General features: G+C 39.8%; 1 protein-coding gene across 1 annotated transcript in view; it reads right to left on the bottom strand.

Moving 5' to 3' along the window:
* Positions 1-13,442, bottom strand: part of XPO5 (exportin 5) — a 226,620-nt gene that overhangs the window by 34,214 nt on the left and 178,964 nt on the right. Inside the window, 3 exon segments of the mRNA XM_030195864.1 lie at positions 6,338-6,474; positions 8,390-8,486; positions 9,916-10,016. Of these exon segments, the coding sequence (XP_030051724.1) occupies positions 6,338-6,474; positions 8,390-8,486; positions 9,916-10,016 (335 nt within the window).

The raw sequence follows: 13,442 nt of genomic DNA, 5'->3' as shown, positions 1-13,442 counted from the left end.
GAGTCCACCACCCTAACCACTAGGCCACTCCTCCACTCATTAACAGACTAGCTGCCCTCTGATCAGAGAGAACCTTTTCCCATCTGATTATCTATAAGGGCCCCAATATACTGAAGTTGTGCAATGATTTTAAGGCTGATTTTTGACAGTTATAATGAACCTAATCACTCTTGTAGCTGAATTGTCATTTGAGGAGACTGCATGGCCCATTTGGAATAAGAATCTGTCACCACCTAACTACTCAGGTAATGAAAAATAGATTTTAATCCATCAAAAGGTAAGCAGCTACTACTGTAAATATTTTGTGAAAACTCTTAAGGCTGTAGACTGTCTGAAAGAAAAGACTTGAAACAGAGAAACACCCTGTATATACAGTTTTGAAATCCAGGGAAATAATCAGTCTTCCATATCCAGGATGGAAGGGTTAAAATTCAATGAATTAATCTTGAACATCTCTCAAAACAGACATCTATTCAGGTGGTTCAGGTCTCTGATTGGAGTCATTCTTCAACTTTTTTTTGGAATTACATGGAATAGAAGCCCTTGCTGATCTTATCTGGATCCTGCTCTACTGCTTTCTACCTCCTGCTGAGAAAGATTGGTTGAGTAAGGAGATATGACAACAGGCTTTGCTGTAGCCAACAACGAAGTTTGGGGTGAGTGATTGTATTAAGCCTCCTGTTCGGCTTTATACCAAGAAAATACTCTCCCATTGCAGGTAATGTCTGCCAGTCTGCTAATGGATGTCTTCATATAGACTTGGGGGTGGGGGAGTTATCAACTGCTTAATATGGGAACTCTGCTAAAATACAAGTTAGTGGTAAAATAACACATCTTAACAGTAGCCCCACATTGATAACTGTGCCCCTTAATACCTTCAGATATACTAATTCTTCTTGTCCCAACTACTGAGGAAGGTGAAGTGATGAACACTTCATATGTAGACCTTATCACATTCTTCTGCACTGGCAAGGTGAATTGTCTACCTGAGGGAGAGATTCGGAAAAAGGCTGCAGTTTTCAAAACACCTAACACACCACTGCGGCAATTCTAAAACTTGGAGCCTTGAGTCTCCAGGGTCTTTAGATCTCTTCTGTGGTAGAATTTTAAAATGTTTCTTATAAAATGTTTTTTTTTTTGTTTTTTTTTAAAGAAGATTCTACAACCAGAGTAATGAAGTAACTCCACTACACTGAATCCTGGGCTTGTCTGCCTTTTATATCTGAAGTCCAGTTGCTTTGCTACTGGTATTCAAGACACTAGATTTTGCTACACTACTCAACTTCAAATGAGAATATGTAAACTGGTACTGGCACCGTGTCCTTTGGCATATTAATATATTGCAAGAGACTGAAAATGTTTACTCTAGCCCTCTCTGCTCAAGGACTGTGAAAAGAAGTTCTTTAACCAGTTTCTGAATAATGCAAGAATAAGATCCTCTGGCAATGAGGCACTACTTGTCCTATGATCTCCTACTTGTCCGACCACTGGAAAATGCCCCAATGTTCTGAGAACTATAAGTCTGAAAGCAAAGAGCAGTCATTCTATACTCCTGAAATAATCCACTGGTAGATCTAGCAGGATAGGATATTTATCATGAGCTGTTCTGGTGAGATCTATCTTATCCAGATGCTCCTTGGCAAAGAGTCCCAGTACAGTCTAATGGTTAGGACGATATTTCCTTCAAGCTAAAGATTTCTGAAAGGGTTTGAAAATGTATTTGTTCCCTGGAGGAAATGCATGTTAATGTTTATTTAATTCTGACTGAATTCTAATTTTGTTTATATTTGTAAATCATATTAAAATGCATTGCCAAGAGGGAATGTAAAGATTGATCAGTAAATAAAATTAACTCTGGCTGGTGAAGGTATCCCCTGAAATTTCTAGTGAGAGTTGTTCTTGCAGAACCTCCAGCATGGATTTCTGTACCTTATTGGGGTCATCTGCTTCTGGAATCAGTACATGAAATTTCAACTATAATCGATACAAGACTGACCTAGAGACTCTCTTTTTCTCCCAACTTAAACTTCCTCATGACACTCTTTGGTTTGTGCAGATTTGTCAGCCAGTGAGCCAGGTCTTCTATTATTTCTTACATTTTTCTAATTTCTTCCTAATTCTCTTTCCTTCACTGTTTGTATTTTTCTGTATTATATTTTGTGTTAAATATTGCAAACTGCTTTGACATAGTTGCTATGGAAGGCAGTATAACAAGAATCCACTAACTACTAAAGCTGAAACAACCTTCTGCACCAAGCACTGCCACACAAGTTTATTAGAAATTTGCTATTTTGCCCACTGGAACTTCTTCTGGGCAGTTTACAAGCACCAAATATTCAGAGTGAACAAGTGTTATGCCCTTTGCACAGTTGTGTAATATCCTGCTGCACAAGGGCACAATTGTCTTGTGCTCTGTGTAGTTACTGCACAGAATCCTTCTAAAACTGGGATGTTCTGGTGCACTGAAGTTTTGTGGTAGCACTTTATTCTGTGTAGAAGCAGTGATATTGATACCTGCATCGTTTTGGAAGCTGACCGCTTTTTTTCAGGGGGTGGTGGTGGTGAGTGCTCATCCTTTGAAGAATTTCTCCTGTGTAGTGCTTTTTGGAGGAAACACAACCTGAGGGCCTGGAAAGGAAGGGCTGCTTTTTTTTCACCTGTGGGTGGAGGATCCTTTAACTTGCAGCTTCTACAGCATTTCACTCTCAACAACATCTTGGTGCAGTGGCCACAATTAGAGACATTGTGGTCAGATCCCATGTAGCAGTTAGCCAATAAAAATGTCTGTGGTGGGACATCTATTTACAAGCAATGGTTCTCAACCTAATCCTATGATTTTCAGGACATTCACAATGAATATGCATCTTTTCTCATGCATATTCATTGTGCTTATCCTGAAAACTCGACAGGTTGGGTGTGCCCCAAGGACTGGGTTGACAACCACTGATCTACAGGGCATCTTTAGAAACATCCAGGCAGATGGAAACAGTTTGCTAGATGGAGCTCAAATTTGAGGGCAAAACAACTAGTAATCTATGTTTTTACATTTCCTTTCTTCCTTTTCTTCTTCATTTTTTAATTCAAAGGAGAGGGGGCAGTGGAAACTCAGAAGAAAGGGGAAAACAGAACGAGAAGGCAGATGATCACTTTATCAGAAACAGCAAAAACAATGTCCATTAGAAAGCTCTGATGAAAACAGACAACGGACTTGTGAGGTAGTGGCTGTGCAGATACTCAAAATCCTTCTAGATTTTTCTGAGCACACTAATCAAAATCACTACTCACTTGTGTGAATAATTCATCTTGCTTGCTGAACCTAGTTCAGCGTTTTCTCTGAAGATAGGTTATACAGTTCAGGCTTGATATAGAGGCAAACAGCACCATATTTACTATGTGTTTTAGATTTATTTTGAGTAATATGTAATTTGCTGTATTTACTGTCATGTCAGGATGCTCCCACCAACTCTAAATGTCATATTCATATCAGGCTACATTATCTTATCTCTGCAGTTTTTTCTTTCCTGCTTGTTTTGTTTGCATGCCAAACTAGCATTTCATTACACTAGAAATGGAAGGCTTGTTCTTATTCCTATGTATACTGTCCCCACTAATTCTGCATTGCTTGGGGACTATACCCACAGTAGTTTCTTCTTCTGTTTCTACATCTATTTATTGAATTGCATTGATTGCCTTTATAAAAAATAAATAAATAAAACTCAAGGCGATTTACAGTAACACAATACATACATAACATCATGCACAGCATTCAAACCCCCAACCCCAACTCTTGATTTCTTAATGTATAATCACATAGTCAAAGCCCCCAAAACTCCCCTATGTTCATATTGCATAATATCTGATAAGATAATGATAAAGCTGAATCCCTGCACACCTACCCTCGCATTCCAACACCCCTTAAATCCTCTTTCCACAACCACACCTTTATGGAAACTAAGATAGTTTGTTTCCTAGTAAACACAAATTGGCAGCTTATTTTATCAGCTGGGCTCCAAAACTGAGAAAGCCGTCATCCCTGACCACTGCAAATGCACCACCTTATCAGAAGACAAAAGCAAGAAAACCTTATATAAGGAGTACTAATTATATATTGGATCAGGAGTTCAAACCCAGTTCTTAGGACACACCCAGCCACACAGGCTTTCCAGATACCTAAAATGAATATACATGCAATAGATTTGCATACAATAGAAGTGCATGCAAATTTATCTTATGCATATTTATTGTGGATATCTTGAAAACCAGAGTGGCTTGGTGTGTCCCGAGGACTCGGTTAAGAACCCCTGTCTTGGATGATATAGAAATAAGCTGATCTGTTAAATAATGTTGGGATAAACCATTCCTTTCCTTAAAAACTACCAACAAAATGCTAAAGATCCCCTGGTATGCCACTGCAACCAATGAAGACTTTTCAACAATGGGGAATCATGATTCCTCATCCCTATATCCCCAAGTAATCAAGCTGCTATATTCCACAGGATCTGTAATCGACATAATTAATCTGGTAAACCCACCAACCATACATTCACCACAGTCCAATCAGTGCATACAGTAGAATCTGCAATTCATCTCTTTTAAAAGAGTTTCAATTGCCAAATAACTGCACAAACAGCTTACCACCAGCTACATTAAGTTCAAAATGAATGTTAAAGACTAACACAGAATTGTCGTTTTTCCACAATAATCTGTTCACCTCCCATCTGAACCAAAAACTCTATCCCCACCTCTCCCCAACCATAAAACTACTACATTCATCAACTTTCTCTTCTTGAACCAATTCACCACTACCTCCAATCCTGCATAAGCTTTACTAAATCTCTTCCCCACTATTTATACATTAGGATAAAAATGTATATATAATCAGCAAATAAATGATGATATCTAAAACCCAACGAATCCAACTGTGATGGCTTGCAAGCAGTATATATGAGAAGAAATGAACAACTCCTCCTCTTTGGAAAGAAGAAATAAAAATATTAAAAAGGACAAGAGAGAGAACAGACTCTTGTGGAACTCTACAATGCATTTACCATTTGCAAGAAAACTTATCACAGTACACCATCTGTTGCTTTTTATTTTCCAACAATAAACCAAAACTACCGGAGAACTATACCCCTAATAACTATTTCCTTCAAACGGTGTTCCAAGAAGGAAAGTTGAACTGTATCAAAAACTGCTACCAAATCTAGAACCCATCACTGACTGATCTATAAAATCTGTCAGTAAGGTTTTAGTGCTACAATGGTTTAAAAAAAACCCGACAAACTCACTAGCCACAGAATTCTGAACCAACTGTTCCTCTAGTTGCATCCCATTCATTTCTAAATCAAACCCCATCCCATTCAGCACAGGATCCTGGCTTCACCAAAACCTTTTTCAAAGGACTGGGCAACAGACCTTTCCTCTTATCCAGGCCTGATTCCACTACCTACACCAAGGCTGAAGGACAAGGATCCAACACACATTAACTACTTGCTTCTTCTCATCGACAAACTCAAAAACAGTCCTTTCTTTTATTCCACTTTTTACTAAACAACTCTCCAATAGGCCACCTGGCTCCTGCTTCTCCTCTAACAAAGGTCTATGGTCATCTATTCTATCATCACATCTTCCTTCAATATTTCCTAAACCATCTTTTAAATCTGCAGAATCACACTGTAACCCCTTATCCACTTCACCTGTTTTTGATCAACCACCTATTCATTCCCTAACCAAAATCAACTCTACTGATCTATTATATGCTCTCTTTATTTCCCATTCAAATACTCTTGCTTGGCTTTATGCAATAGCAACTTTTACTTTGTAGCACATTCCTTCTAAATCTCCCTAACCTCTATTAAGCTACTCCTCCACCGAAGTCACTTCCCCAAACCTCTAGCTCTTTAAATAACTTTTTTCCTACTATATATTGCTTTAAGGAACAATCATATCAACTCCCTAAGATCTTTTTACCCCTGTTCAATCATCTTGCCCACTTTCATATCAGTCTCCTCTCTCCTGATTGGATAGCTGCTCTAACACTTCTAGCAATCCACCTGATGTAAGCCCTTTAATTGATCTAATCAACACTGCACATAGTCTTCTTCAACTGCCAATTTTCTCTTAAAGGAGAAGGCAGAATAATTGAACCACAGAAAAATGCAGTGCAAATTTCCAAATTAATAATCCATCTCCTATCATTCTCCATATCGCACACACAAAAAAATCTAAAATACTCTGCTATGTGAGCAGAATTCTTTACAAACTGAAGCCAAGCTGTGCGCCTCATAATTTCTTTCTTTTTGCTATCCCAATTACCCTTGGATCACAGCAAGGATATGTAGCATGGGGCGCAGCCTATAGTCTGGGATGTTGTTCAGGTTGATGAAGGAGGATTTGAGCAGCTGATCAGCCAGGTTAGTAACGGTATAGAAATCTTGCTGCAAAGAAGGCCCCGCGTTCCCCAGGATGTGGAAACTGTAATCAGACAATAGACATCAGAAGATTAATGTAAGGCAAATTGACAGACCAAAGGCATTAACAACTGTAAATGGCATTTCAATCTTCCTCTTCCTCAGAGGCACTGCTCCTGTTGCTTGTGAGGAGATAGGCAAGTCCTGCAGGCACTGCAGTACTGGAAGATTCTGAAGTGCTATTTCTTCTGTTCTCACTAATGTAATATCTCTATACTATCAAAAGATAGGCTATTATGTTATGGTAACTTTTAAAAAGGGCACAGGTTGAGGAGTTAAGCTCTATAATTTAAATTATTTTTGCCTTGTGGTTCATTCTCTCTTCCTTTTATTTATTTATTCATTCATTCCAGCTGAATTAGAACCTGATACCATGAACCTTAATTCACAACTACTGGGTATTTTTCCTTTTTAAAAAAAAAAAAATCTATTTGCTTATTTGTATTTAGCTCACACATTTTTCAGTAGCAGTTCAAGTTGAGTCACATTCAGGTATTTTAAAGGCTAACCTTTCCGCTTTTACTGCGCCTTGCTTCGGATTCCGATATTTTTTTAAAGGTAGGGAGCTGGTTGGACGGAAGAGGGTGGGCACTGGGTCGGGGGGGGGGGGGGTGTCGATGCGCCGAGGGGGAGGGGGGTATGTCATCATGCTGCACCCGGGGGGGGGGGGGGGGGGAAGGTCGAACCACCTCACCCCAGGTGGCAGCCCTGCTCGCTACGCCACTGGTCTTTTCCATCAATGAAGGGAGTGAAATTTAAATCTGCCCATGAAAGGTCTTTTGGTTATGGTGCAATTAGTATCTGGATTTCTTTACCTTTGAACATTCGTCTAATTTCAATTTATATGAAATTTAGAAAGAAGCTGAAAACACACTTTTTTTTAAACCAAGTTTGTATGCGCTGAGTGTTAAATTTTTTTTATATTTAATTTTTTATTTATAACCATTTAAATTTTTACAAGCGATAAAACAACTTGCTGGAAATACAGAGAAAGTAATATGTAGGAATTATTTCAGTCAGGTAATTCTATTCTCTTCCTTAGACCACTAAATAGGGAGAGTGAAACAAGATAAGGAGATCAATTAAACAGTAAACAGAAAAAAAAAACCGTATTAACCTGATTATCCCCCGATATTACTCGTCTAATTCATTATTCCACATTGATCATCTGGTTGGCTTCTTCAAGGCCAATACGGTGTATAGTCAAATCTTTTCATTGAAAACATACTTATTGTCCAATATTAGTTAGAAATAATACATCTGATTACATTCTTTCTCTTTTAAAAACCAGAAGTTATTTAACAATACATATACTTAAGTCTCTAATTCAAATCCCACTGATTAAAGTAATCCCAGTTTTCACAGGCTTCACTCCTTCTAAAGTAATAATTTGAGGAAATATTTCTGAGGAAAACTTTAGGAGTCATACCCGGAACTCTGGGAAAAACAATAATCTCGATATTAATCATCTATAATAATATTAATTTTATTATTCAAAATTTCTGGTCTATTATCATTTTCAAAATCATAACCACTTCTTGCTCATGTAGAATCACGCTGAGAGTTAATTTTTATATGCGTTCTTCCAGTTAAGATTGTAGATTTGATATTATTGCCAGCTTTGAACCTGATTGATTAGGGATTGACCAAGGAGGAAGGTTTTTTTTTTTGTCTGTTTGTTTAAAGGTCACAATGTGGTGGGTGATAACGTGTGTCTAGCATAAGGAAACACTGTGGATGAAAGGTTTTAAGGCTGTGCAGCAGATGGGGTGCAGCATGGCATCGGGCATAAGGATATTCAGTGGATGAGGAGATGTATGGTCATGCTATGAGGGGAAGATAGTGGCATTTGTAGATCTCGCACAGCACAGAGGGCAGGGATGTGCCATGGTCAGAACAAGGTCATCTGAATCACTTACCAGTTGTCATAGAGAGTGCAGAAGAAGCCTTGCATCCTTTCTAGCACAGTCTTGTACACAGGAGAGTCATACAGCTCCAAAAGAGGCTGAGGCAGGCCTGAGGGGAGAGAGAGGACATACATTATGCTCTACAAAAAGAAAATAAGCTTTTATTTTTAACTGAAACTTAAAATAATACAGTCAAGAATGCACATTTGCCTGCTTAGTAGCCTAGGACTCACAAAAGACGTACAGTATAGTAATCTATTAAAGAACTCTGACTTAGATCCAACCAAATCTGCACTTTTTTTTTTTTTTTGCATTAAGATGAACCAATCAAGGCTGCCAGTATTGTCCGTTGGGTTGGGCTTGCCTCCACACCATTATTACCACACATGTGGTCAACAGGAGGAACAGCACTTAACTCTGAGTCAAATTCCTCTGCCACAGGAGCAGTCTCATGGTATGAGTTGTGTGATCCCATAAAGGTTATATAATTTTGAAATTAGTTCCTTTGTCAAACCACAAATTAGGTTATCTATTCAATTTGCTGCAAAGTACACTGATCTTTCTAGGTTAACTTGCTCCAGTATACCAGTCTCCTACATCACCATTAGGGATCCACTGTACTCATACGATGTATATGTATATTTTGTTGTTTTTAATTGCTTTAATACTACTTTTATGAACGGCTCAGATGTTCCAGCGATGGGCAGTATATCAAATGCTAATAAATTTGAAACGTGACCTCCCTCCTTACCTATTTAGAAATAAGGGCCATCATTTGCATAGCATCCAATAATTTTATTTTCTTAGATTTATAAACCAACTGCTGCAAAGATCTTGGGCAACATTATCAGCATACAGAGCCTCCCTAGAAGTTACTTCTAATGTTGCACACATCGGAGTAAAAAATGGAATTCAGTTTTGCTATCTTCTGCCACACAGCCCATGCAAATCTATCCATGTAACATAGTAAATGATGGCAGATAAAGACTTGTACGGTCCATCCAGTCTGCCCAACAAGATAAACTCATTTTACATGGTATGTGATACTTTATATGTATACCCGTGGTTCCTGGAGGAATCCGTGATTGGTAGCAAAGACTGTTCAGCACAGGGCAACCCTGGTAATTTTGTTGCAGGCCAAATGTATTAAGATTAGTAAACTGACAAATATAAACTAGAAATCAGCAAGGCTCACTTATACAGCAGGCCTATGGATGATTTAGTAAAGTCTTTGTTCGCTGCAGAACAATGTCCACTGAATTCTTGGCAGGGACATTCTGGCAGGGCCTTCTGAAACATAATACACTCCTAAAAGATCTATCAGGGTTGCTGAATCTAAAACAAACTCAGATGTGCTGACAATACCTTAATTTATAAAGGAAGGCTCTCCTTTTCAGCATGCACAGTACTACATTCTGGTGCATTTGACCCTCATTTACTTTTAGATTCCCCATTTATGTCATGGGCTCTAACACACATAAGTTGTCATTCAAGCCAGATGACAAGTCTGGCACTGTTCCAGGAAGAAAATCTGTTACCCAAGATGGCATTCTTCTCCACCTCTAGCATATCCAGTGCTCGAGAGAACGGCGTAGCCAGCTTACTCATCATCTCTGGAAGGTACAGATTGTTATGAGTCCTGTGAAGAGAGGAAAACGTTTGCTACATACTGACAGGAGATGCCCTTTTAAGAAGAGGTTCATTGGGTTGAGTATGGTGCCTTTCAAGGATAGCATTAGTAGACGTGAGAGATTCAATCTGTTTCTTGCAAAATTTCTTCCTTGTAGCACATGAGGAGAAGGAATAACTATAAACCATGCACTTCAACACTGCACTTCAAGGTTTCAGCCATACTGAAGTGTGCAACTGAACTCGACAGTTTCACCACCAGATAAACAGTTGCTCCTCCACCATATGAGCACCTGCTAGAGAACAATTCTCTTAAATCTCTACTGTACAGAACTCCCACATGATCCCCAGGGGTGGCTGCAAAATGCTAAATAAGATCTCCTCTGGACTTAGCCCAGCTGGCTTAAAGATCCTTAGCTCTTTCTTTAAAAGGTGGCGAGCTCAGGGTACAGAACATTCTTTACACAGAAGAGTTTAAAGAAAAAAACCCACAACAAAAACAACAGAGCAGGAAAAGATGAGGACATTAAGATCACCACCAGAGGCTCATCTCATCCATCTCACCTAAGTTGCTTCTCACAACATAGAAGAAACATGGGGACATCTTCATTTTGTTCTTTCTTCATCAGGCCATAGTAATTCACCCCCCTAAAATGTTTCTCACTGTTTTCACAACAAATGAACTCCCACATGGACCTGTAAACAGCTGATGCCCTAACTCCACTTCCTATCTGAGGACCAGCCTACCATCACTATAGCAAAATTGCTCATTAGGAACAGGTGTCCTCTGACAACAAACAATGCACACGTCACAAAAAAAAAAAAAAAAAGAGGGAAAAAAAAAAAAGAAAAGCAAAATAAATTTAGAAGACTTGCTTTCAGAGAGCACAACCACCACAACAGTACTAGCATATGGGAACGCAGGATTTTGCTGCATAAAATCCGTTTATGTTTTAACACCAACATGCTGCTGTAAGGTCAGGACTACCTGGACCTAAAAGTGGATATAATTTACTATCTAATTTGACATAGTAAGTCCCTGAAATCCAAAAGCCTATACGCGTCAAAGTAAAGAAAGTTATATAAACTTTGTGGGCTACAACCAGCTACGGGTAGGCGACAATTTGCTTGTGGACCAATGAGATGGAAGTGCCTAATTTAGAAGGGTAACTTAGAAAAGAACTTGGTCCACGGGTTAATAGACTGCTATTGAAATTTGTTTCTCTCTCTTTTTTTTTTTTAATTTGTAGGGGGTGGGAGGGTATATCAGGGAGACAGTTGTATACTTGCACAAGGGGAACATGTATGTGTATCCTGGTTGAATGTTGAAGTTCTCAAGATGTTCATTAAACTCATTTTACCTTAATAGGGATGGGGGTGGGATAATGGGATTCTGATTTGCTTGATGGTAGTCTGGAGGGCTATAAGAGTCCACGTACTCAAGATTCTGATTATAATACGATTTTGTGCTAGCTGCAGGGAGGGGGTGGTTTAGATCTGGTAATACTGTACAACTGAACTAATATGTCAATGATTGTTGAACTGTATTTTTCTTTTTTCACTTAATAAAAATTGTTCAACATTAGAAAAGAACTTAGGATACACAGAGTACCAACATGTGATGGAATTTGGTATAAGGTAGATAAGTCATTGGGACGTGAAACATTTACTCTGGGGAGCAAAGTATGCCACCAAAAATGCAACCTTACAAGCAAGGTACTTAAGTCCACAAGAGCTCAGAGAGGGTATTTATTAGCTGACTAAGAACTCCACTGATATGCTTATGTCCCACAACATTGTGGATGGCTGGAGGGGAGGCTTCACATGAAGCATGCAAGGCCGGTCTTAGCAATTGTGGGGCCCTGTGCAGACCAGTTCGGTGTGGCCCCCCAGCATGAGGTATGGCAGACGCAAGCACCCCCGATACTGATGCACATTGCTGCATAAGGCCATTCATCAACTCAGGGAGCAAGGAACGGATGTGCACACTGAGGGCCGACACCAGGAAAAGCTGGGGTGCCGGTTGAGGCGCAGGTTGCAGAACTGCTGGGGTCGATATGGGAGCAGGATCTCGGCTGCTTGGAAACAGTCGCATTGGCACCTCCTGTATGGAGGGAGAGCGGTCCTCCCAGTGCAGACGCTTCTTGGGTGCCAAATCCTTCAATGCCCCGGAGCTCCCGGCACCATGTGTCGAGGGTGACCAATGACGATACTTCTTGGCCTTCGCCTGAAGCACATCACCCAGGCTCCTCAGTACTGACGAGGACAATGTTGAATCCTCACGCTGCCTTGGGGTTCGGTCCAACGATGGATGGTCTCAGGGAGCCTGCACAGCAGGAGGCCTTGAGACAGGTGGAGATCCACTCGATGCCTCGCTGCTCCCAGTGTCTAAGGATCTCAAAGCAGCCATGCTTACTAATGCTCCCAATGCCAGTGCAATACTAGACGTCGATGCAGATGCCTCTGACCTCAATGCCAAGGAACCGGACTTGGCTCAAAAAATCTTCTCACATTAAGCCTCTTGGAAACTTGGGTCCTCTTCTTCATGTGAAGACAGAGAACACAGTTAGCAGGGCTATGGTTGGCCCAAGACACAGAGACGAAGGGAATGGAAAATAGACCAGGCTGACCAGGAACAAATGGGGAGACTTCAAATGATGGTAGAAAGTTTACTGGTGAAGACTTGACACAGCACCGTGTTTCGGCAGTGAGCCTGCTTCAGGAGTCTTTATAAATGTAATTCCACCAAAAGGTCAATAAACATTGGTACAAGTAGATGAGGAAATATGGTCTTGATTTCATTTTTGACAATCTGACTGATTTCAATGTGGATTTTAACAATGGATACAGCACAGAGACCCTATTGGTTTCCTCAGTTGATATTTGGCACCATGCCATAGAAAAATGGAAAATGATGGCAGATCAAGACTATATGTCCTATCCGGCTGACTACTACTATTTCTTCTTCTCCCTTACAGATTCTATGTTTGTCTCATGCTTTCTTGATTTCAGATACACTCTTCATCTTCACCAGCTCCAACAGGAGGCCAATCCATGGTCTATAAAATATGACAGAGGTCTACAAAATAACGAGTGGAGTGGAACAGGTAAACGTGAATCGTTTGTTTACTCTTTCCAAAAATACTAGGACTAGGGGGCATGCGATGAAGCTACAAAGCAGTAAATTTAATACGAATCAGAGAAAATATTTCTTCACTCAAAGTGTAATTAAACCCTGGAATTCGTTGCCAGAGAATGTGGTAAATGCAGTTAGCTTGGTGGGTTTAAAAAAAGGGCTGGATGGCTTCCTAAAGGAAAAGTCCATAGACCATTATTAAATGGACTTGGGGAGAATTCACTGCTATTTCTGGGATAAGCAGCATAAAATGTATTGAACTTTTTCAGGATATTGCCAGGTATTTGTGACCTGGATTGG

The sequence above is a fragment of the Microcaecilia unicolor genome, chromosome 3 (genome assembly GCF_901765095.1).
Source record: "Microcaecilia unicolor chromosome 3, aMicUni1.1, whole genome shotgun sequence".
NCBI classification, from domain to species: domain Eukaryota; kingdom Metazoa; phylum Chordata; class Amphibia; order Gymnophiona; family Siphonopidae; genus Microcaecilia; species Microcaecilia unicolor.
Note: the sequence above shows the minus strand (reverse complement) of the source record. Positions and strands in the feature narration are given on the sequence as shown.